Consider the following 26,901-nt stretch of genomic DNA (forward strand, 5'->3'; position numbering starts at 1 on the left):
TAGGTAAGACACATATGCAACAGTTAGGTATCTTTATTTTGAAACGTTTCGCCTACACAGTAGGCTTCTTCAGTCAGCCTACTGTGTAGGCGAAACGTTTCAAAATAAAGATACCTAACTGTTGCATATGTGTCTTACCTAACAACCTGTCGGTATTTTATACCATTTTAATGTTCAATCTTACACCCTCTCTCAAAAATCTTCGAAAAATTAATTCATAAACGAATCTACTCCTACCTCATCTCCCAAAACATACTCAACCCATGCCAATTTGGATTCAGGCCTAACAAAAATACTAATGATGCTATTATACACATGCTAGAACATATATACACTGCAATAGAGAAAAAAGAAGTCCCACTGGGGATCTTCATTGACTTACGTAAAGCTTTTGATACAGTTGACCATGACTTGCTCCACATAAAATTGTCGCACTATGGTATAAGAGGGCACTCCCTCAACTACCTCAAGTCATACCTCAGCAACAGAAGCCAATATGTGTACACAAATGGGGCAAACTCTTCTGCTCAACCAATTACAGTTGGTGTCCCACAGGGAAGTGTCCTTGGCCCTCTTCTCTTTCTCCTATACATAAATGACTACCAAATGCTTCGCAATTACTCAAACCCACACTATTTGCAGATGACACTACATACGTCTTCTCTCACCCGAGCCCAGTCATGCTAGCCAATACTGTAAATACCGAATTACAGAAAATATCTACCTGGATGAGGACTAACAAACTTACACTAAACATTGACAAAACCTACTTCATCCAGTTTGGTAACAGAGCTACAGATGTCCCTATTAACATAATGATAAACAGATCACCTATCAGAAAGCTAACAGAAGGAAAATTCTTAGGAATCCACCTTGATAATAGACTCAAATTTCATACACATATACAACAAATTTCTAAGAAAATTTCCAAGACCGTAGGCATGCTATCGAAGATACGGTACTATGTTCCACAGTCAGCCCTCCTGGCCCTATATCACTCTCTTATTTATCCCTATCTCACCTATGGAATGTGTGCATGGGGACCAACAACAATTAACCATCTCAGACCACTAATTACCCAACAAAAGGCTGCAGTCAGAATGATAACAATCCCCACTACAGGCAGCACACTCCACCAATATTCAAAACTCTAAACCTACTCACAATACAAAACATCCATACTTATTACTGTACCTACTACACACATAGAACACTTAACTCTGATATTAACCCTCCCCTCAAACATCTTACCAACCTCAACAGAACACATGACCATAACACAAGGCACAGATCACTCTTTGGTGTTCCTCGTGTCCATCTCACGCTATGCAGAAACTCAATGCACATAAAAGGCCCTAAAATCTGGAATTCATTACCTATAAATATAAAAGAAACACTACATGGAGTTTACCTGGAGAGAGTTCCGGGGGTCAACGCCCCCGCGGCCCGGTCTGTGACCAGGCCTCCTGGTGGATCAGAGCCTGATCAACCAGGCTGTTGCTGCTGGCTGCACGCAAACCAACGTACGAGCCACAGCCCGGCTGGTCAGGAACCGACTTTAGGTGCTTGTCCAGTGCCAGCTTGAAGACTGCCAGGGGTCTGCCTTATGTATCCTGGGGGGCAGTTGAACAGTGTCGGGCCAAAGACACTTATTGTATGGTCTCTTAACGTGCTAGTGACACCCCTGCTTTTCATTGGGGGGATGTTGCATCGTCTGCCAAGTCTTTTGCTTTCGTAGTGAGTGATTTTGGTGTGCAAGTTCGGTACTAGTCCCTCTAGGATTTTCCAGGTGTATATAATCATGTATCTCTCCCGCCTGCATTCCAGGGAATACAGTTTTAGGAACCTCAAGCGCTCCCAGTAATTGAGGTGTTTTATCTCCGTTATGCGTGCCGTGAAGGTTCTCTGTACATTTTCTAGGTCAGCAATTTCACCTGCCTTGAAAGGTGCTGTTAGTGTGCAGCAATATTCCAGCCTAGATAGAACAAGTGACCTGAAGAGTGTCATCATGGGCTTGGCCTCCCTAGTTTTGAAGGTTCTCATTATCCATCCTGTCATTTTTCTAGCAGATGCAATTGATACAATGTTATGGTCCTTGAAGGTGAGATCCTCCGACATGATCACTCCCAGGTCTTTGACGTTGGTGTTTCGCTCTATTTTGTGGCCAGAATTTGTTTTGTACTCTGATGAAGATTTAATTTCCTCGTGTTTACCATATCTGAGTAATTGAAATTTCTCATCGTTGAACTTCATATTGTTTTCTGCAGCCCACTGAAAGATTTGGTTGATGTCCGCCTGGAGCCTTGCAGTGTCTGCAATGGAAGACACTGTCATGCAGATTCGGGTGTCATCTGCAAAGGAAGACACGGTGCTGTGGCTGACATCCTTGTCTATGTCGGATATGAGGATGAGGAACAAGATGGGAGCGAGTACTGTGCCTTGTGAAACAGAGCTTTTCACCGTAGCTGCCTCGGACTTTACTCTGTTGACGACTACTCTCTGTGTTCTGTTAGTGAGGAAATTATAGATCCATCGACCGACTTTTCCTGTTATTCCTTTAGCACGCATTTTGTGCGCTATTATGCCATGGCCACACTTGTCGAAGATAAGATAAGATAAGATTTCGTCGATGGCTTTTGCAAAGTCTGCATATATTACATCTGCATTCTTTTTGTCTTCTAGTGCATTTAGGACCTTGTCGTAGTGATCCAATAGTTGAGACAGACAGGAACGACCTGTTCTAAACCTATGTTGCCCTGGGTTGTGTAACTGATGGGTTTCTAGATGGGTGGTGATCTTGCTTCTTAGGACCCTTTCAAAGATTTTTATGATATGGGATGTTAGTGCTATCGGTCTGTAGTTCTTTGCTGTTGCTTTACTGCCCCCTTTGTGGAGTGGGGCTATGTCTATTGTTTTTAGTAACTGTGGGACGACCCCCATGTCCATGCTCCCTCTCCATAGGATGGAAAAGGCTCGTGATAGGGGCTTCTTGCAGTTCTTGATGAACACGGAGTTCCATGAGTCTGGCCCTGGGGCAGAGTGCATGGGCATGTCATTTATCGCCTGTTCGAAGTCATTTGGCGTCAGGATAACATCGGATAGGCTTGTGTTAACCAAATTTTGTGGCTCTCTCATAAAAAATTCATTTTGATCTTCGACTCTCAGTCTGGTTAGCGGCTTGCTAAAAACTGAGTCATATTGGGACTTGAGTAGCTCACTCATTTCCTTGCTGTCATCTGTGTAGGACCCCTCTTGTTTAAGTAGGGTCCCAATACTGGACGTTGTTCTCGACTTTGATTTGGCATAGGAGAAGAAATACTTTGGGTTTCTTTCGATTTCATTTATGGCTTTTAGTTCTTCCCGCGATTCCTGACTCCTATAAGATTCCTTTAGCTTAAGTTCGATGCTTGCTATTTCTCTGACCAGTGTCTCCCTACGCATTTCAGATATATTGACCTCTTTTAGCCGCTCTGTTATTCTTTTCTGTCGCCTGTAAAGGGAGCGCCTGTCTCTTTCTATTTTACATCTACTCCTCCTTTTTCTTAGAGGAATAAGCCTTGTGCATACATCGAGTGCCACCAAGTTAATCTGTTCTAGTGACATTTCTTATCAGATCATCATTGTTAGTGAAGATGAGGTCTAGTGTATTCTCCAGTCTAGTAGGCTCTATTATTTGCTGGTTTAAATTGAATTTTGTGCAGAGATTTAAAAGCTCGTGTGAGTGTGAGTTTTCATCAGAGCTGCCTCCTGGTGTTATTACTGCAACAATATTATTTGCTATATTCCTCCATTTTAGGTGCCTTAAGTTGAAATCCCCCAGGAGCAAGATGTTGGGTGCAGGAGCTGGAAGATTTTCCAGACAGTGGTCAATTTTTAACAGCTGTTCCTGGAATTGCTGGGATGTTGCATCCGGAGGCTTATAGACTACCACAATGACTAGGTTTTGGTTCTCGACCTTTTACTGCTAAAACTTCCACTACATCATTTGAGGCATTAAGCAGTTCTGTGCAAACAAGTGACTCTGCAATGTACAGGCCAACCCCCATTCCCTTTTTGCCTGTTCACTCTGTCACATCTGTATAGGTTGTAACCTGGGATCCATATTTCGTTGTCCAAGTGATCCTTTATGTGGGTCTCAGTGAAAGCCGCGAACATTGCCTTTGCCTCTGCAAGCAGCCCACGGATGAAAGGTATTTTGTTGTTTGTTGTTGGCTTTAGACCCTGTATATTTGCAAAGAAGAATGTCATCGGACTGGTGGTATTGTTGGTACTGGGGGGGGGATTTTTTTCCGGCATTAGTATCTGTATCTGTACCTGTTTATAAATTCAAGTCTCTTCTCAAAGATCACTTACTCACCCAAAACCAAATAAATACTGAATAACTGAACCTTATAAATTGTATATCTTAAATGTTTCTCACAATTATATCACATAAATGTTAAACCTAAGACCCAATCTAACTTTGTTATTTTTTAAATACACTACCTAACAGAATACTCCATTCTACTGAATGTACAACAATGCATGCAACCATATGACCTGTCTTTGTAATACTCATTTGTGCTTTATTGTTATCTGTTTACAATAATGTTTTATCACTGATTATATCATTGCTTAGTTAATCTTAAGTTAATTTTAAGCCTGCCTGTAATGCTATGCATACAAGTGGCTTTGGCATGCTGCTCTTACCTGTATTTTTTGTACCTCTGTATGCATGTTCAAATTATAAAATAAATAAACAAATAAATAAATAAATCAGTAAAATGGGTACCTGGGTGTTAGTGGACTGGTGTGGGTCGCATCCTGCGACAAAACTGACCTAATTTGCGGGAAATGCTCAGCATAACAAGGGACTATCTATATAGTAGTAAGTTGCTGATGTCAGCTATGGTCTGTATACCTTGTACATGTACTTGTAGTAAATATAGAAATTATTATTATTATTATTATTATTATTATTGTATTATTATTAAATAAATTTGTATGTGGCGCCTGGTGATGTCAGGGGTGAAACAGCCAATGAGAGACGTGTCTGGTGATGTCAGAGGTAGAACAGCCAATCACAGACGTGCTAGTGTACTATAACGTAGCCTTGCCTGCTCACATATTCTCATAAATTCTATTTATTCGCAGCATTTGTCATAATGTTTCGTTTAATGAGATTATTTTTAAACGCTTAATTGAAGCCATACATTCAGAAGAATCAAAACAACGAAGAAATTATATTGTAATGTATATATTGCTAGTATTTTAAAAGATGAAATAAAAATTGATTGTATTTATGAATGATGTCATGTTTATTATGAGTGAAAATTGAGAAGAAGTGATGATGAGAGAGATGGTGATGGTGAGAGACAACATATATTACTGCTACCAGCGCCACTACAACACTAGCCTAACATTTGTTAACATATTACAAGTGCCACTTCCACTTCCAGAGGAGACTAAGAACATTATAGCAAGACAAACAGTAGCGTCTAGTGTCTTAGACTACATTACTGGGTTAGTATTACGTGTGTTTATATCTTGATGTTGGTCTAGTCTAACATAAGTAACTTTTGTCTTAAGTTTTCTAAGATGCTGCTGCTGACTATTATCAAAAATTTAAGTGTTAATAAACGCCACGTATTATAGTCAGTAGACATATGTATTATCATCATTTATTTTCCTTTGTCTTATCATACGTAGATTAAGTTTATGTAGGTGTACATAAATTATTATACATAGCATCATAGGTGTACATTACCTAAGATAACCTAAAAAAAAAAACTCATTGACTTATTTCCGTTGTGATGGGTACTGTGGCTGGGGCCCCTCAAGAAGGTTCCTTGATGTTGGTGAGGGGCTCTTGATTTAGGAAATTGGATCTGTGCTCCAGTTTCCTGAATTAAGCCTGAATGCCTTCCACATCCCTCCCCAGGCACTGTATAATCCTCCGGGTTTAGCGCTTCCCCTTGATTATAATAATAATAATGTGGCTGGGGCTCAACCACCCTACACCCTTAATAATCCAACAAAAAGCTGGTGTGCGGGTGATAACCAGCTCCTGGGCCACACTCCACCACTTTTCAAAATACTCAACTTGCTAAGTATACAAGACATACACTCATATTATTGTGCCTACTATATATATACAGAACATTAAACTCCACTGTAAACCCTCCCCTAAAACTACATGACAGTTACAACAGAATGGACAGTCACAATACAAGACATCAGACACTTCTCAACATCCCTGGAGTCACTCTCACTTTACAACACTACACACATAAAAGACCCAAAGATCTGGAACTTGCTACTGGAACAGGTCAGGGATCCCCTGACAACTTATAAATTTAGGACTTTGCTAAAAAAAAATCATCTTATCTCACAATATTAACCACATCAACCAAAACATCTGCTAACTAGTTTCATTATGTGACCTCTAGGCTCTTAATTCTGCCAATCCATAAAATATTACCACCTACACCATTACTTGTAAGGTAGATTTTGTGTGCAATTTCAATATTATTTTACTGAACCCTACTCCACCTTACTACCTCACATTTGTATAAACTTTAAATAAGATTGTAAAACAGTTAACCACTACTACTTGTCTAGTTTTAAGTATAGTTACTATGTACTATTATCTAGTTTTAATTAGTTACTATGTATTAGGATTAGTCTACCCAAAATGCCTCAGCATGATAGTGGCTATCTTTGTACTTAGCAAATCAAAATTGTAAGTACACATTGTAACCTTTACAAAGAAATAAACTTTATTAAAATATGTCGGGGAAACACCCAGGGACCAGGAGCTGACTCGACCCCTGCGACCGCAACTAGGCAATCTTCCAGGTGTATTATCACTGTTACATTAAGTACTTTCATCTCATTATTCTTGTACTACATGTGTATTGTTTAATGTTATACTTGCATAACTATATAATTGTTCACTAACTTGTTTTTTAGCTCCACTGAACGTACATGATTATTATTTTATAATTCAGGTGAAGCTCAGCATATTTTTTTGTTAACGTGTTTTACTTGCTTAGTTTGGTCATGTTACAATATTACTACTGTCTGTTCACCTAGCAGTAAGTAGGTACCTGGGTGTTAGTCAACTGGTGTGGGTCGCATCCTGGGTGTTAGTGGACTGGTGTAGATCGCATCCTGGGTGTTAGTGGACTGGTGTGGGTCGCATCCTGGGTATTAGTGGACTGGCGTGGGTCGCATCCTGGGGAAAAAAATTAACCTAAGTTGTGCAAGACAGGTATACAATACCGACAAGATGAGAGTTAAGACACTTGTTCAACATCGGGTTATCTTTATTGTAGACGTTTCGCCATCCAGTGGCTTTATCAATACAGATTCTTGGACATAATTAGGAAACAGAAGAACTATATACAAAAGATGAGGTAATCAGTCCCTCAGCCTTGGAGGTGGTGTTCACAGCACCATGGTTGTAGAGATTCTGAAGCACAGGTAAGAAGACTGGCGCTTATATAGGCGCCAGTGAATAGGGACGTGTAGCAGACGAGGGCATAGTCACTGGTAGGCGAGATTCCCCAGTGGAAGTAGGTCCTACCCAAATAGACCTTCATGGCTTCTGCAACTAACCCATCTATTTGGGTAGGACCTACTTCCACTGGGGAATCCCGCCTACCAGTGACTATGCCCTCGTCTGCTACATGTCCCTATTCACTGGCGCCTATATAAGTGCCAGTCTTCTTACCTGTGCTTCAGAATCTCTACAACCATGGTGCTGTGAACACCACCACCAAGGCTGAGGGGCTGATTACCTCATCTTTTGTGTATAGTTGTTCTGTTTTCTAATTATGTCCAAGAATCTGTATTGATAAAGCCACTGGATGGCGAAACGTCTACAATAAAGATAACCAGATGTTGCACAAGTGTCTTAACTCTCATCTTAACCTAAGTTGCAGGAAATGTTGCACGAATAACCCGCACATAGGAGAGAGGAGCTTACGACGACGTTTCGGTCCGACTTGGACCAAGTTGGACTGAATCATCATAAGCTCCTCTCTCCTATATGTGGGTTATTTGTGTATTCCAGTCATGGTATTGTGCCTTTTTGTTATTTATTTGCAGGAAATGCTCTGCATAACCAGGGACTTTCTATATAGTATGTCATTGATATCAACTATGGTCTGTATAGGTTGTATTATGTACATGTAGAAACAAAGATTATTTTTTATTATGACATTTTATTCAGTTATCCTGGGTTACTAACTCTCTGGGTTAATAATCTAAACAAAATTATCATCTTGACAAGTGTACAACCAAGTACAGTGGAACCTCTGCCGATCTGTTCGAGTGGCAAGCAAATTTTTCCCAACCAATTTTCTTTTTGGTTGGCTGTTATCACTAATCTTTGTAGGCCCATGGTGACTTATTTGTACAAATAATATAAAAAATGCCAAAAAATGCGAAGAACCACAAAATAGTTTTCAGCGAAGTTCTGGCAGATCGTGTATGTTTGGTCAAGCGCCGAGCAAACGGTCTACTACTGAGCATTTTTTTTTTTTCCGAACAAAGCGGCCGAATGCTGAATTGCTCGAGTAGGGACCTGTTCAAGTATTGAGGTTCCACTGTACAACTTAGTCACTTAGTTTCATTTTGTTGGATTACCCCAGGTAATACATACATGTTTTATATAATAACATTTGTAAAAAAAACGTGAGGAACCTGAATGAAAGTTACATGTTATAACTGTTGCTGATTGTCAGCAGAAAACTGGGTGCAACTGAGAGGTCACACTTACATTACTAATTTGACAGTTTTGTATGAAAACATTAAATCTCTTATAACCATTCATAGCCTATTGTAACCTTTACAGTGTTGCTATATCGTATCCTGTATACAGCCCTCAATGGTGGTGTCTTAATGCTGGTGAGGGATCTTGTTCCAAGGAATTTAACCCATCCTCCCTTGGATCAAACCTGATCCTCTCATTCTCCAGGCACAGTGTGGTCCTAACAGGTTTTACTTTTCTATTAATATATAGGCTTATGTTTGGCATACACTAGAGAAGCCATCAGGCCAACAGATATTTAATTACTTTATTTGGCATGCGAGGAGTTGTATCTAAGATTCAGGTATAATAAGGTTTGACATAAACCTTGGTAATTGACATCCACATTTTGTGTACAACCTGGGCAGCTCGGAGACACGCACTCCACTTCCATACTTAGCAGTGATCTTTCTTCATATCCATAGTAATTCTCACCCTTTTTGCTGTAGGGTTGGCACTAGAAGCTTTCATGGGGCCCATGGTGACTTATTTTGCAGGTGCAATCACTAAAAATGCTGTGATAATATGAAATGTTCCGATTGTATGTTTGGATGGGACCGCGGTGGCTGGCTGGCTTGTAAACACTGGCGCGCCCAGGCCACAAGTAGACTCGTCTCAAACGGAACGAATCGTGTTGGTCGAGTTTTTTAGCGCTAGTCGAGGCAAAATTTTTGCGTTAAAATGTATCGCTAGTCGGATTTAATGTTAGATGATGCCATCGTTGGTCGAAGGTCCACTGTATACTATTATGTTTAGGTGTGGGGGCCAGGCGGTCTACAATACTTCGTACAAATAAATACCACTCGCCTCTCAACATACATTAAGACTACAAATATTTTAAGGTAAGCAGTGAATGTACTGTGCACGTACAGTAGGGCCCCACTTACTCGGCAGGTTAGGTTTCAGGCTACTGCTGGAAAGCGGACATTGCCGGAAAGCAGAACGCCTTTTTTTTCCACTTGTAAATGCAAATAAATGCCAGGTAACAAGTTTACACTAACACATATTACGTTAGCAATAGAAATAGGCATTAAAAACAATAAAAAGTAAAATACATACCCAGTACACTCATTAGTAACCTCAAAATTTGTATTCTTAATGTAGGGCGAGATGTGAGTTAAATTTGTCAGAAGTCAGGTTTGGGAGGTACGGTAGCCAGCCAGGTCAGCCCACCCCACCCCACCCCACCCACACGTAATATACTACATTTAATTAAAGCTCCCTAGAGTGATAAAATACATATACAGTACATTCATTAATTACCTTAAAATATTTGTAGTCTTAATGTAGGGTGAGAGGTGAGTTTTATATGTAGGAAGTCAGGTTTGGGAAGTATGGAATCCAGCCACAGAAGCCCTCCCCACCCCACCCACACAAAAATCACTACGATATTTAATTAAAGCTCCCCAGAGCGATAAAATGCATATACAGTACACTCATTATTACCTTAAAATATTTGTAGTCTTAATGTAGGGTGAGAGGTGAGTTTTATTTGTATGGTCAGGTTGGGAAGTATGGGTATCCAGGAAATGCAGCCCTCCCCACCCCACCCACACATAATGTAAACAAACCAGACGAACGCGTCTGGTTTTGGTCACTTTACATTGAGTACAAGTTGTCTCCACGTTGATATAGTGGAATAAATAAAGAGAAACACTCCCATTCTCATGTAACATTATTTTTAGAAGAAATGACGCCTTGAGTGAAGGCATACTTAGGTACAGGTACATGTATATATAATAATCAGTTATAATAATAATGTAGGTATGTAGTCCACCAGGTCTACATACCTACACCTACCTACATAGCGGCCCAGAGCCATATTATAACCATCGACATACCATGTTCACCGTGTTTAATCATTTTTAACAGCTACCTTTAGGTGCCATCATAAACAAAGGGAGAAGTAACGAATAATTCAAGCCGAGAATTGTAAACAAAAGCGTTATGTATTAAGGGGAATGACGTAATGTTTTCCCTCCGCCCGGCTACCACACCTCCATAGTTTATAAACAAAATTTTTATATGTTATGTAATGTGTTTCTTATATAATTTTGAAGAAAATATCATAGATGGATTAATGAAAATGTCTATATTAACGAAAAATAAGACATTTAATGTGCCCAGGAGTGATTACTATTAGTATTACATAATGTTTTCCCTCCACCCGGCAACCACTCCCCCATAGCTTATAAACAGCATGTTTATATGCTATGTAATGTGTTTCTTATATAATTTTGAAGAAAATATCATAGAGGGATTAATATTGATGTAAAATTAGACATTTAATGTGCCCCAGGGTGATTATTATTACATAATAAAAAGGTGTGCTCATGGAGAATGTAAACAAACTGGGTGGCGCGCGCCGTATTTGAAAGACCGCTTGCCGTATAGAAAGTTTTGGTCATAATTTGAGATTGCCGTATTAGCAGAATGCCATAAGGTGGAACGCTGAAAAGCGGGGCCCTACTGTATTTTAATTTTTTGTTAATGCATGGTTCTGTGATTAACTTAATATATGTTGGTGTAAACTTATCGTGCATTTGTATGCACTTAAAAGTGGGGAAAAAAAAATGGTGTTCCACTTTACAGTGGTAGCCTTGAAACTAATCTGCTGTATAAGTGGGGCTCTACTGTACTATATAACGTATTGAACTGTTAGATCTTGTTGGGCATTAACCTGATTTCTCATATTGAACATGACTTAAGAAATCGTAATGACACGATTGCAAATAAACCATACCCCCGGCCGGGATTGAACCCGCGGTCATAGTCTCAATACTCCAGCCCGTCGCGCTAGCCACTAGACCAGCTAGCCACAATAAGATTCATCCAACTAGGTATATTTCTACACCATAGGAAAGTTAGCACAGGCACCTCTGTGACCACAAATGCAAGTTTTTACAGACGAATCTCCAGCTAGAAATATACCTAGTTGGATGAATCTTATTGTGGCTAGCTGGTCTAGTGGCTAGCGCGACGGGCTGGAGTTTTGAGACTCTATGACCGCGGGTTCAATCCCGGCCGGGGGTATGGTTTATTTGCAATCGTGTCATTACGATTTCTTAAGTCATGTTGACGGCAGTGAAGGGACTTGAGCTAGAGTTCGTCACGGCCACGCTAGCTGGAGATTCGTCTGTAAAAACTTGCATTTGTGGTCACAGAGGTGCCTGTGCTAACTTTCCTATGGTGTAGAAATATACCTAGTTGGATGAATCTTATTGTGGCTAGCTGGTCTAGTGGCTAGCGCGACGGGCTGGAGTTTTGAGACTCTATGACCGCGGGTTCAATCCCGGCCGGGGGTATGGTTCTCATATTGAATTTTGGGCATAGCAAGATAGTGACATTTCCATTTTATTTCCCCTGTCTTAGAATACTTTGCAGTATTCCTTGTATTAAATTTGTTATGCTTGTAATATACATTTAAGATCTGAGGAGGTTCAAATTATCTGTTGTTCCAGTGATTATATTTACACAGTACTTTCCAAGCATTTGTATAGTAGTGTATGTGAAATTAGTTTTGTTATGTACTGTAGTGTATTGCTATAGGATTATAAATTATTTGCATAACAGGGAATATTGCAGCAGAAAAGTTATACTCTTTAATTACACCCTTTTTTTTTTGTGAAGGAGGCTCCTACCAGAACCTCTAACTTATAGGTCCCAGTATTAGTGTCCCAGTTGTTTATAACTGTGCATATGGGGAAAATGTTAGATGGGAAAGGTGGAGGTACTGGAATGGAAAATATTTTGAAGAGTTGTTGATTTCATGTATTAGACAGGGAGGTGATTTCATGCATTAGTCAGAGATGGTTTTGGTGTTTGAAGATGATGAAGCAGAAGAGAATGATGAAGAGGGTGTATAAATCTGGGGTGGAAGGTAGGAGTAGGGGTAGTATCAAGAAGGGTTGGTTTTGAAGGCTAGGGGGTAGAGCATCCAGTAAACTTCAGTTGTGTGTTAGGGTTACATTCCCGGGAGCCCCAAAAATGCCAAACTTTTTTTTAGGTCTTCACATCTTACAAAAATAAAAGTGAATATGTAATTGTAGTTCATTGCCGTGATGTATTGTGTTGTTTTTACTGCACGAGATTACAAATGCAACAGAAACAATAGTATTTCTTGCTTTAAATTGTGGGTGCTGGTGTTTGTGGATGATTGTGGAGAGTGGAGAGTTATGTTGTGGCCCTACTGGACTGAGGTGGACGGTTGAGGTTCTGGTACTGAAGTCAATGGTTGTACTGGAGTGTGCATAAATTCTGTAATGGACTTCTGTTCTGTTTTACCCTATAGTACATTATACAATTGATGGTAAGGCATCAGCTGCTCTAGACACCATTTCAGGGTCCTTTTCAGTGAAAAAGTGTAACTTTAAGTCATTCAGTCAGTCAAGTCAGTAAGTCATTCAGTCATTCAGTAAGTCAGTCACACACTCATGTTTACCTCATTTTATGTGCACAAAGCGAGCTTCATTACGGCCACAGGTTATCTCTTGTCTAATATCTGTTTTCTTTGTTAATTCTAAGACTTAAATGCTTATACCTTTTCTTGCCACTTTTAGCAACACTGGTATGCCTACTGGGTGTCATGATTGCTTGGCAGATACAAGATATGGTAATTAAATGATCAAAACAATTCACAAACACGGCTAGCTTGTAGGAGAGACGTGGAACTGGACATGAATGAAGTACAAATGCTGGGATGGAGTGTCGGGGGGGGGGGGTGGCAGGGGATGGCGGGAGGTGTCTCCTGCTGATCCACAACAAGGCGGCCGCTTGAGAAAAGGGAATTTCTTTTCCCCTCCTGCAAACTGAACCGTGTTAAATTAATTTTACGAAGTATTGTATAAAATTGTGCTGCAATTCTTCAATCGTGCTATACCCGAATCATGCCAAATAAACTTGTGTTAAATGACAGTCTACTGTATACCTGACTGTACAAGTAAAGCTTGCTAATTCTAAATTCTCTTGTATAAACATAAATTTTGAATATTACGAAAGCCATTATCAAGCTGAAAAATTTTCATATATTATTCCAAATCAAGTTGAGCAAAAGGCTTCTATTAAGGCTTATGTTGATTTCTAAAAAGGTAGTTTTCTTGTCTAACATAGTGCCATGTTAACACACTTGTCCTTATTAAAAACTGCAACATTGGCAAACGAAGGATAGTTTTTGATGCATCTACGTGGGTAGCATTATCATACAGGGAAATTTGACTTGATGTGCTGGCACTTTTAAGCTAGAAATTTTCTCTCAAAACAAATTCCCAATGCTGCTACTGCGGTACAAAGGTGGTTCAGCAGTGACTTAACATTTATGTAATGTGATACAAATCAGTTTTTGTTGCTTTTTGTGTGTAGTGTTATTGGATACTTCAGGATAGGAGGAAATTTAGTGGTACTGGACTTCAGATGAAGCTTAAATTAATAAAATTTGATGTGTACTTTTGCACTGTCTTTCTGGAGCATACATATACAATTGTTAAATTTTTTTTGTTTGATTGATTCTGTATTTAGTTATAAAGTTAAATTTGTGTCTTAAATGGTGTCTTGTGTCTTCAAAATTTTGATCTTGTTGTTTGGAAGACAAATTCCCTCTTCTCTTTCAGGGTGGACTGGCTGAAGACATGCACTAGGAAAGATAGTCACCGCAGAGGATAGATGAAATAGTGAATGATTCGTTCTGACATAGGGAGATATGGTTATAGTAATTGAAGGAGTTGCCTTAATCAAGTGTCCGAAATCTACAGATGAATTCTATAGCAATTACCCTAGCATTGTTGAAACTGGATATAATTTTGCTCACCAAAATTTGAAAGTGGTAGAACCAGAGTTTTCCTTGTATATATCACAAGGTGAATTTGGTGTTGTGCCTGGAACAGATTCAAAGATTAAGATAATAGGTTCTGATAGTGCCACTACTTGTCACATTGTTATCATCAGACACCCAGCTGGAACTGTTGCTGTAGCTCACTTTGATGGTAGTAAAAATGAAGTGGCAGCCATTAATGCCATGGTTGAGAAGATCACAAATATTGAGAGAGGTTTAGATGGACTTCAGTTGTATGTTGTTGGAGGATATATGCCAGAGAAAGGTAGTAAAGAGGCCTCTAAAAAGGAAGCTGAACATCTTTCATTGAAAATATTGGCTATGTTGATCAGTCATAAGTGTTTATTCAAAGTCTCCTTGTGGTGTACCTGTCGTTTAAACACAATGGAGGGAAGCAGTGGACCACAGCCAATTGTATATGGTGTGGGTGTAGAAGTGTTGACTGGATCTATATTTCCTGCATGTTTTAAATCACACGAGCCAAACTTGCCTCTCAGATCAGCTTCTCGCTGGATTTCTGGGGACAAAAAATTGTATGACATATATGACCATCTTTCTGGAACAATAAGTATTGATCCTTTTTATTATTCAGGTATGGATTGGTTCAATGTATATCTTCAGCTTCCAGATGATCTGTTATTAAGAAATTTTTCTACTTCTCCAAAAGTTGAGCCTCCTGAATTTTGTCAGGATCTTAGGAAAGTTTTTAAAATTTTTGTGGATCATCCTAACCCACAGGAAACACTCTTTCCTGGCAAGAAATCTAAAAAGTATATAATTAATTCAAATGGAATCTGGGAATCGGTGCAGGGACAATGATAAAACAAATTAATATTGGGAAGGAGAGTGAGGAATAACTTGAAATAAATGTTCACCTGTAAAATGTGTGGATATAATCGAGGTGTTTGTGTTTACCTTTTTTCACGGTTGCTTTATACCGAGTTTCAAAATTTTGCCTTTATAAATGAAAGTTTAAGGTTTAACAAATATGAATGTGTAATCTATGGACTTCTTCTAATGTATTAATTTGCATGTTGTTTACAGTGTAATGGCATAAAAATAGTGCAATAAAATTGTAATTACTTGATCAAATATTTCTTGAAAATTGTGCATTAACTTGTATTATTAATTCCATTGCTGTCAAAACAAGTGCAAGCTGCTGCTGTTAGGATCTGGGAACTTTATGATAAATATTTTTGTGTCCATCTGTAATTACCTATTGTAGTTACCCAAGTAGAGATAGGCTTATGCTGTTCAGTCTTGTTTCAAATTGCCAGTGGGTTATATTGCACAAGTTTCAGAGTCTATTCTAATTATTGCTGCATGCACAAAAATCAATGTTAAAGCAAAATTTCATGATACTTATAATATTTTGCTGATGACACTGTGCTCTTGGGAGATTCTGAAGAGAAGTTGCAGAGATTGGTGGATGAATTTGGTAGGGTGTGCAAAAGAAGAAAATTAAAAGTGAATACAGGAAAGAGTAAGGTTATGAGGATAACAAAAATATTAGGTGATGAAAGATTGGATATCAGATTGGAGGGAGAGAGACATGGAGGAGGTGAATGTATTCAGATATTTGGGAGTGGGCGTGTCAGCGGATGGGTCTATGAAGGATGAGGTGAATCATAGAATTGATGAGGGGAAAAGGGTGAGTGGTGCACTTAGGAGTCTGTGGAGACAAAGAACTTTGTCCTTGGAGGCAAAGAGGGGAATGTATGAGAGTATAGTTTTACCAACACTCTTATATGGGTGTGAAGCATGGGTGATGAATGTTGCAGCGAGGAGAAGGCTGGAGGCAGTGGAGATGTCATGTCTGAGGGCAATGTGGTGTGAATATAATGCAGAGAATTCGTAGTCTGGAAGTTAGGAGGAGGTGCGGGATTACCAAAACTGTTGTCCAGAGGGCTGAGGAAGGGTTGTTGAGGTGGTTCGGACATGTAGAGAGAATGGAGCGAAACAGAATGACTTCAAGAGTGTATCAGTCTGTAGTGGAAGGAAGGCGGGGTAGGGGTCGGCCTAGGAAAGGTTGGAGGGAGGGGGTAAAGGAGGTTTTGTGTGCGAGGGGCTTGGACTTCCAGCAGGCGTGCGTGAGCGTGTTTGATAGGAGTGAATGGAGACGAATGGTTTTTAATACTTGACGTGCTGTTGGAGTGTGAGCAAAGTAACATTTATGAAGGGGTTCAGGGAAACCGGCAGGCCGGAGTTGAGTTTTGGAGATGGGAAGTACAGTGCCTGCATTCTGAAGGAGGGGTGTTAATGTTGCAGTTTAAAAACTGTGGTGTAAAGCACCCTTCTGGCAAGACAGTGATGGAGCGAATGATGGTGAAAGTTTTTCTTTTTCGGGCCACCCTGCCTTGGTGGGAATCGACCAGTGTGATAATAAAATTAAATATAATATTTTGGGACAGTATAATAAATAAATGCTTTTTTTACAATCCCCAAATAGTGCACCAACAGTATGTATTCAAGGAATGAACAATGCTTAATTTCAAGCACCCCATACTCTGCCCCTTACCCCCCAAAAAAAAATATCAGATGCTGGTTGCAATTTTGGGAGACCTCTAAGAAAAATAGAATGGGATTATTAAAAAGGGGTGAGAATGGAAGGATAAATTTAGATTATTTTGCCTTACACAAATAGCCACTTTGTAGGAGACAAACGTTTTGGTCTGACTTGGACCAGGATATTTGTGTACTGTTCCAGTCACTATTTTGTCTTTATTCTTTGCTTCATCTTTCCTGTTGCTAGGGGTTACTCCTTGAAGAGGGCTATACTAAAGCTACAGGCATGTTCCTCAGAGGCTGTAAAGCTTTGTATGACTAAAGGCTATACATGAAGACTGCATACTGGCATACCTGTGATAGTTGGCCAGTTGAATAATGATATCTTACAAATACATGTACATATATGGTATATAGGTCTAGCTGACATCAGTGACATACTACTACATAGAAAGCTCCTTGTTATGCAGAGCATTTCTGGCAAATTAGATCATTGTCCCTGGATGTGACCCACACCAGTCGACTAACTCCCAGATACCCATTTTACTGTGTGATGAATGGTTTGAAAAACCGACAAGTTGAAGATTGAGACACTTATGCAACATATGGGAATCTTTATTCAGGAAACGTTTCGCCACACAGTGGCTTCATCAGTCCAATACAAAGTAGAAGGGCGTAAGGAGAGGAGGAGTTTGAGGTAATCAGTCCCTCAGCCTGGAGTCGATGTGTTCAGTCCATCAATCCATTTTACTGTTGGGTGAACATAGACAACTAGCGTGAAGAAACACGTCCAGTGTTTCAACCTGCGCTGGGAATTGAACGCAGACCCTCGCCGTGTGAAGCGAGAACTTTAGCCACCAGGCATTTCTATTTCTGTTTATATTATCTGGTGATTTTTTTATTTTTTTATTATTAAACCTTTGACTGTTGCGACCCCAAATCCTGAAGTGTCTGTGTTGTAAAATATTCAAGAAAAAAAAATTTCTGCTTATGAAATGATAGAGAATCTTTTCCCGATGGTAATGACACCAAAAGTACGAAATTTGATGGAAAACTCAAAGAATTACACTCGCGAAATTAGCGATCTCTGCGATATATACGCATTGGCGATTTCGACCACTTTGAACCCTATTTTCGGCCAATTCCATTGTTCCATTCAACCAAACTCATAGCTATTTCTTTAGAACTTCATTTGTTCTATCGACTGAGTACAAGAAACCACCCATTTACCGATTTCAACTACCCAATAAAGTGGTCAGAAACTGGCAATTTGGTCAATTTCACGCAAATTAGAAAATATGCCAATTTCAAAATAGGGTCCAGAATAAACAATGCAAACATTCCTGGCACTAAAATAACATTTTCTCTGTTCATTAGCCACGTCTCCAGGCCCCTCTTATATTACTCGTGCTTTCTATTTTGAAATTTTATTTACACAAAAAATAGAAGATCTACTGTTATGCAGACTACTGCATTATTGGAATAATTGTATAAATAATGTCAACCCATTCGTGACTGCGTATTAAAATGGCCAGTTGGACATATGTTGGATGGTGATGTCATTTGTTTACTCTTGAACCTCTGCAAATATCGAACATTTCCGCTAATTTGAGCTCAATTTCAAGGTCCTTTTCATCATGAAACCAATCAAAATCTCTGTTTCTGTAATATGTCTTTCAAGAAAACGAGAATACAACCATAAATGCTGTACAAAAATACACCCCAAAGTCTGCGTTTTAATCCAAATACATGGTTGAAGTTTTTTTTTCTCGTGCACTGCGTGCTGCAGGATTTTTTTTTATATGATGCACACTGACCACACAGACCCATTCTCTCACATGTGGGCCTACCAGCTTTCTCCTGTTTGATTTGAAGACGCTAGGATTTTGGCGTTTTAATGCGTCAAAAAACACTGGCTTGTAAGACTTACATATATGATGAAAACAGTCAAAGGGTTAACCCTTAAACTGTCCAAGCAGATCTACGTTCACATGCGTAGTGCTCCAAAAGTAGATCTGTTTTTTTTACATATTTTCAAATATAACAAAAAAAAAAAAAGTAGAAAAGTTTTTTTTACATTCGAATGTTGAAAAAATGTAGATCTACGTTTGGACAGTTTACGGGTTAATAATAAATCCTCCAAATATTAGAGAGCATGCATAGTTCCTTTGTATAAGGGAAAAGTATACCAAATAGAAGGAAAAATTATAGGGGGAGATTCCATGGAAGCAGAGGGGAATGTATGATAGTGTAGTGGTACCAACACTCTTATGTGGGTTTAATGTTACACATGGGTGGTGAATGTTGCCCCAAGGAGAAGGCTGGAGATAGTGGAGATGTTGTGTCTGAGGGCAATGTATTGTGTGAAATTATGCAGAGAATCCATTGCTTGGAGATTAGGAGAAGGTGCGGGGTTACAAAAGGTATCCACAAGGCTGAGGGGTTAAGGTAGTTCAAATATATAGAGGATGGAACAAAATAGAATAACTTGGAGGGCATATAAATTGGTAGTGGAAGGAAGGCAGGGTAGGGGGTCATTCTAGGAAAGGTTGGAAGGTGGGGGGGGGGGTAAAGGAGGCTTGCTTCGTGTGAGAGGCTTAGATTTCCAGCAAGCATGCACGAGTGTGTTAGATAGGAATGAGTGGAAGCAAATGGTTTTCATGACTTGATGTGCTGTTGGAGTGTGAGCAAAGTAACATTTGTAAAGGGATTCAGGGGAAACCAGTTAGCCGGACTTGAGTCTTGGAGATGGTAAGTACAGTGACTGTGGTTTGAGGAAGGGGTGGACATATGTTGCAGTTTTTGAACTGTAGTGTCGGCACGCCTCTGGCCATTTCCCACCCTGCCTTGGTGGGAAGTGACCAATGTGTTAATAAAAAAAAGTCATGTTTTGTATACTGGGTATAGTATACAGTAGAATTATTATATTGAAAGGGTTAGAGGTAATAAAGAAAGTAGGAATGTAGAGCAGCAGGGAGGATTTATGAAGGGTAAGGGATTACTTGGAGATTGCCTGGAGAGGGTTTTGGGGGTCAATGCCCCATGTCTTGGTCTGAGACCAAGCCTCTTGGTGGATCAGGGTCTAATCAACCAGGCTGTTACTGCTGGCCGCACTTAAACTGACGTACGAACCACAGCCCGGCTGATCAGGTACTGACTTTAGGTGCCTGTCCAGCGCTTTCTTGAAGACAACCAGGGGTCTATTTGTAATCCCCCTTATGTATACTGGGAGGCAGTTGAACAGTCTTGGGTCCCTGACACCTATGGTGTTGTGGGCCCGAGACTCTTCAACTGCTTCATAGCATATGAAGCCCGAGCGTTTACATTGAAGCATATAAGCGAACTGTATGCAAATAATGGTAAAGAGCTGCTTGTTGCATTTATATGGATTTAGAAAAGACATGTAACAGTGGACAGATGAGCCGTGTGACAGATATTGAAAATGTATGAAAGAGGAGGTGACTAAAAGCATTTAAATTTTTTTTATGCAATGAGACTCAGGGTATATAGGAGGGAGGGAGTGCACTAATTCCTAGTGAAAGCAGGATTTTTGTGGAGATGCATGATGTTACCACGTTTTTAGCATATTTATTGATGTACGAGATGTGAATGCTTGGGTGTTTGGAAGAGGTGCATGATTAAATTGTGTTGGGTTGCATATGTGGTGGAAGTTTACTTTGTTGATGAGATGGTTCTTTTTGGGGATTCTAAAGAAAAGTTGCTAAGGTTGATGGGCAAATTTAGGAAGGTATGTAAAAGAAAGAAGTAAAAACAAACAGAGAGCAATGGGATGATGGTAATAGAATGCCTTGTCAGTTATAGATTCAATTTCAAACTAGAGGAAGAGAGTACAGTGGACCCCCGCATAACGATGGCATCGCATAGCGATTTTTCCGCATAACGATTACTTTTATCGCAAAATTTTTGCCCCGCATACCGATTAAAAACCCGCATACCGATTTTCGTCCGAGACGCGTCCAATGTGCCCTCAGCCAGCCTCACATGTGCCGCTCCGTCCCATTGTTTACCAGCCAGCCTCCGCGGTAACATCCAAGCATACACTCGGAATATTTCGTATTATTACAGTATTTTCGGTGCTGTTTCTGGAAAATAAGTGACCATGGGCCCCAAGAAAGCTTCTAGTGCCAACCCTGTGGTAAAAAGGGTGAGAATTAGTATGGAAATTAAGAAAGATTTTGAAGGGTTTGGGGCTAACCCTGAGAAGCCTATGCCAGTTGTGGAATCCATTGTGCCTACTTCAAAGATTAAGGAAATGTGTGCACAGTGGGTTGAACTGCAAACCTTTATAGATGAAAATCACCCTGACACAGCTGTTGCAAGCCGTGCTGGTGACTATTTCAATGACAATGTTGTGGCCCATTTTAGACAAATCGTAAAGGAACGGGAGGTACAGAGCTCTATGGACAGATTTGTTGTGCGACAGAGGTCCAGTGACTCTCAAGCTGGTCCTAGTGGCATTAAAAGAAGAAGGGAAGTAACCCCGGAAAAGGACTTGCTACCTCAAGTCGTAATGGAAGGGGATTCCCCTTCTAAACAGTAAGAAGATAATGCTCTCCCCTCCTCCCATCCCATCAATCATCACCAGATCTTCAATAAAAGTAAGTGTCATTTAATTGTGCATGCCTTTTTCAGTTTGTGTGTATTAAAATTAACATTTCATGTGGTAAAAAAAATTTTTTTTCATACTTTTGGGCGTCTTGCACGGATTAATTTTATTTCCATTATTTCTTATGGGGAAAATTCATTCGCATAACGATTATTTCGCATAACGATGAGCCCTCTTGCACGGATTAAAATCGTTAACCGGGGGTCCACTGTATAGAAGAAGTGAATGTGTTTAGATACTTGTGAGTGGACATGTCAACATCTGCATCTTTGAAAGACAAGAGGATGGGTAGTGTGTTGAGGCATTTGTAGAAAGAAGTTGATCCACAGAGGCACATAAGGGAATGTACCAGAGTATAGTGGTAATATCACTTTTATAGGTGTAAGGCATGAGTTTTCAGTGGTGCAGCAAGGAAGTGGCTAGAGGCAGTTGAGATTGATGTTTCAGTCATGTGAATATCAGGCTGAAAATTCAAATTATAGAAATTAAAAATATAAAGTTATTCAGTAATTCAGAGGGCTGAGGAGAGGTTGTTAAGATGGTTTGGTCATGAGGAGAGGATGAAGGGTGATAAGGTGATGTAGAGGGCGTATTAATCTGGGTGGAAGGTAAGAAAGGTAGAGGGTGTCCCAGGAATGGGTGAAGGTAGTGGGTAAAGGAGCATTGAGCATCCAATAGGCTTGTGTATACATATTAGATAGGAGTGGAGACAAGTGGTTTCAATTGGCCTGCTGTTGGAGTGGCCCATGGCCTGGTGGCTAAAGCTCTTGCTTCACACGGTGAGTGTCTGGGTTCGATTCCCAACGAGGGCAGAAACATTGGGCGTGTTTCTTTACAGCGGTCGTCTATGTTCCCCATCAGTAAAATGGGTACCTGGGAGTTAGTCGATTGGTGTGGGTTGCATCCTTGGACAAAACTGACCCAATTTGCCCCAGATACTCTGCATAGCAAGTGGCTTTCTGTATAGTAGTATGTCATTGATGTCAGCTAGGCCTGTATACCTTGTACATGTACAGGTCGGCCATCACTAATCTGGCATCATTGGGACCTGTAGTGTGTGGGATTAGTAAGTTTGCTGGATTAATTAACCCATCAATAGAAACTTTCTGCTATATCTTCCTCATTTTCATCATTGCTTTCTCCTCCACTGACTTGCTGCTATGGATTTACAACCATCTGCACAATTTCTGAGTCAGTATTATGATGAAATTTGAAATTATGCTAGCCGAAATTAGTGCCAGGTTACTGATGGAACCGGATAACTGATTGCCGGATTAGTGATGGCTGAGCATGAGTCTTGGAGGTGGGAAGAGCAGTGTCTTCATTCTGGAAAAGAGAAATTGGATGTTGCAGCTTGGAAGGTAATCTGAATTGTAATGTCAGCACACTTTCAATATGGTGATTAGCCCTCTAACTGTCCAAAAGTAGATCTGTTTGCACGCGTAGTGCTCCGCCCTTGATTTTCTCCATAAGGAAGAATGTAAAAAAAGTAGATTGCGTTCGGAGTGCTATGCGAGCAAACGTAGATCTGCGTTTGGACAGAGTAGGGGTTAAATGAATGATGGCGAATTTTTCTTTGGGTCACCCCTGCCTTTGTAGGATATTCCCAAGTTTTTCATAATTTGTCTCTTGTTTGTTTTTACTTATGTTAACCCTTAAACTGTCCAAACGTTGATCTACGTTCGCTTGCGTAACACTCCAAACGTAGATCTACGTTATTTTTATTCTTTTTTTATGGAGAAAATCAAGGTCGGAGCGCTATGAGTGCAAACGTTTAAGGGTTAAATCCATTACATATATGGCATTTATCAACATTAAATTCAGTCATCCTTGCATCTCTCCATTTGCTGTGTTTATTCAAACCATATTGAACAAAAAATCTCATTTATTTTTGCACAAGCTTTTTTTTAGTCCTCTGCAAAGAAATTTATATATTTTTCCGTTCCTAATGGTAAAATATTTACATAAAATAATTTTTTTAATAGGAGTAAAGCACAGGTGCTTGGTGCATACCACTATTAACATTTATTCTTGAGGACATTGTTCCTCTTATCACTGCTGCATTTCCTACCTTAACACATACTCATTTGTGTGTTTATAGTTTGCCTTTTATTCATCTTGTTTTAAAAATTCAAAATTAGTCTTTCATGGGGAACTGTTAAGCTTCTTAAATTGTATATAAATACAATCTACTTTATGGCATCAGCTTTTAGTACAGCTCAGTTTTTTCAGCACTGAAATCCTCTTTTTTGCCAGAAGAAGTTTAGAAACTTATGAGAACATTGAATCACCACCTCTGCCAAGTGCCAAATTAACCAGGCTGTGATGGATATGTGGGCCAGAATGCTGCTACCAGCAGCAGCCTGGTTGAACAAGCAATTGACAGGAAGGAAGCTTATCTCCAGGATGAGCTGCAAGGGTAGAAAAAACTAATCAGTCAGAAGTTTACTACAGGTTCTTGTGGCAGTTGCTACCTTCCTCTTATGATTATCTTCCAGACCTCATAGTGTAGAGATGACTATGTTTTTAATACAGTACAGTCTTGGTTTGCTAACTTTGATCTTTCACTTAGCACTATATAAGATGCTGATTTTCAAGAATGTAACTTGTTAGCCAAGAATTTACTGTACTATTACAAACTCCTCTTCCAATAATAAACTTAAGACATTGTTTATTGGTTTTTATCTCTCCAAGCACTGAGCTTTAATGGCAGCGTTAACATGCCAATCTCTTGTTACTTTTATCACATCAGGTGCAGTTGACACTGTTCTATGGAGTATACAAAGCTTTGGTGACTACATGTTTTTTTTTATTTTTTTCCATTCGTCATAATATGGAATTTTGATGTTAGATGCAATTCCTCTTTGGCACTACTATAACCTTATTGCTTTAAGGATTGTTACCCAAGGTAAAGAACACAGAGCATTAAAGCAGGGATGAAAAAATACTTGATCTTTTGTCACGTTGACTGTCGGTTGAATGTGTATGCACATAAGTTAGTTTCAGATTCGCAACTCATTATAGTACGTATATCTTTAAGGTGACACTTTTTTCTGCATATGAATATAATAGCTGAAAGTGTTTAGTCACATTCAGCATGTTACTGTAATTCATTACTCTAATACTGTAGCCATGGTTACATATCTTAACCAATTTTTGTATAGTACTTTATGCAGCATTTTAATTGTGGAAGTTAAGGTGGCATTAACTTGATATTCATTCTGGTATTAATCCTTGGAATATAGTTGGTGCCAGTCTCTTACATATACAGTAGGGCCCCGCTTTACGGTGTTCCGATAATACAGCGATTTTAAATTATGACCAAAACTTGCTATATGGCTCTCAGTCTTTCTAATGTGGCGTGCCCCACCCATTTTGTTTACATTCTCCATGAGCACATTTCTCTATTATGTCTGGAAATTTTCCAAAATTTCAAGTGTTTTAAAATTATTGCATATTTTACATGTACTCTGATAATTATACAGCCTCTCCTCACTTAATGACAGAGTTCCATTCTTAAGACCTCGTCGGTAAGTGAGGAGCATACTATAATGGTAGTGGGTTTGTGTCAACCATCTTTGATATTGTTTTAATGTCACCTTTGCACCATTTATAGCATTTCTGGTATACATACTTTTGAATGTTTATACAGTAGTGTACTGTATATTATAAACAGAATAGAGGAAATCAGCTGTAACATACATTATTTAGGTATGAATACTGGTCAAAGAGCCCATCGTAAGTCCAAGTCGTCAGTAAACGAGTACATCGCTAAGTGAGGAGAGGCTGTACTTGCGTGTACCTGTACCTACATATACTTAAACACTGTGCTGGCATGCAGGAACTCATTAAAATCACTAATCACTATACTTTTGATGCCATATAATAATCTCCTGGGTGCATTAAGTGTTGTACAGTGGACCCTCAATAATCGTAAGGCTCGAAAGTCATAATTTTCGAAAACCGCAACATTATTTTCGTCAAAACATTGACTCGCGAATCGTCGTTTGACTCAAATATTTGTTCGTCCCGCACGCATACTCATGGCTCCGAGCCGCCTTGCACTCCCTTCCTAGCCATTGTGGCATTGTTTACCAGTGAGTGACGGTCCCCTCACTTGTTCATAGGAAATATTTCATAATATTCCATTCATTTTAGTGCTTACAACTGTTAAATAAGCTACCATGGCTTGAAAGAAAGCTCCTAGTGCCAGTTTTGGAAAGATCACTTCAGTATTCTCCATTGCATAAGCCTTATAGGTAAGGCTTGGGAGGGAGTGACTACCAGGACTTTGAACTCTGCTTGGAGAAAATTGTGGCCAGATTGTGTCCACACGAGGGATTTTGAAGGGTTTGGGGCCGACCCTGATGAGCCTATGGCAGTTGTGGAATCTATTGTGGCATTGGGGAGTTCCATGGGATGGGATGTGAGTTTGGAGGATGTAGAAGAGTTGGAGGAACACAACGAAGAGCTAACCACTGAGGAGCTGCAAGATCTTCAGCTGGAACAGCAACAGACTACAGCTCAGAATATTGCTGCAGAGGAGGAGGAAGAGAGATGGAAGAAGTTGCCTTCTTCAGAAATTAAGATGATTTTTGAAATGTGGGGTAGGATGGAAAGATTTATGGAGAAACATCACCCTGACAAGGCTGTTGAAAGCCATATCGGCAACTTGTACAGTGACGAAGCTCTGGATACTTTTTTTGTGAGACAGGGCTTCAGTGACTCCAGCTGGTCCTAGTGGCATTAACCCTTTGACTGTTTCAGGCCCCTCTCTGAAATTGTCATTCTATGTCGCTCAATTTTTGAAAAAAAAAAAATTATTTTTTCTTTTGAAATGATAGAGAATCTTTTCCCGATGGTAATGACACCAAAAGTTCGAAATTTGGTCGAAAACTCGTGGAATTATGCTCCCGCGAAGTTAGCGGTCTCGGCGACATATGCGTATCGGCGATTTCGCCGACTTTGAGCCCAATTTTCAGCCAATTCCATTGTTCCAGTTGACCAAACTCATAGCTATTTCTTTAGAACTCCATTTTATCTATCAGCTGAGTACAAGAAACCTCCCTTTTACTAATTTGGACTACCCAATATGGTGGTCAGAAATTGGCAATTTGGCCAATTTCACGCAAAATAAAAAAGATGCCA

At 39.7% G+C, this 26,901-nt stretch overlaps 2 protein-coding genes across 5 annotated transcripts in view; both read left to right on the forward strand.

Annotated features, from left to right (window-relative positions):
- The first annotated feature begins 5,338 nt into the window (after nt 1-5,338).
- Nucleotides 5,339-26,901, forward strand: part of LOC128684228 (dnaJ homolog subfamily B member 9) — a 49,976-nt gene continuing 28,413 nt past the window's right edge. The window contains exons 1-2 of one of the 4 annotated variants that reach the window (XM_070094167.1): nt 5,341-5,502; nt 14,401-14,460. The gene's annotated coding sequence lies outside the window, so the exon portion shown is untranslated. Of the gene's footprint in view, nt 5,503-6,003; nt 6,090-14,400; nt 14,461-26,901 lie in introns of those variants that run through there. The other 3 variants (XM_070094193.1, XM_070094185.1, XM_070094177.1) reach the window with 3 other exon arrangements.
- Nucleotides 14,467-24,425, forward strand: LOC128684225 (protein N-terminal asparagine amidohydrolase-like). The gene has a single exon (XM_053770393.2). It carries the CDS (start codon nt 14,490-14,492, stop codon nt 15,438-15,440), a length of 951 nt encoding a protein of 316 aa, XP_053626368.2. The 5' UTR covers nt 14,467-14,489; the 3' UTR covers nt 15,441-24,425.

Source organism: Cherax quadricarinatus, chromosome 4, assembly GCF_038502225.1.
Source record: "Cherax quadricarinatus isolate ZL_2023a chromosome 4, ASM3850222v1, whole genome shotgun sequence".
Classification (NCBI taxonomy): Eukaryota; Metazoa; Arthropoda; class Malacostraca; order Decapoda; family Parastacidae; genus Cherax; species Cherax quadricarinatus.

What these genes read in the sequence shown, in the direction of transcription:
- LOC128684225 (XM_053770393.2), top strand. Translation starts at nt 14,490, where the DNA reads ATGGTTATAGTAATTGAAGGAGTTGCCTTAATCAAGTGTCCGAAATCT.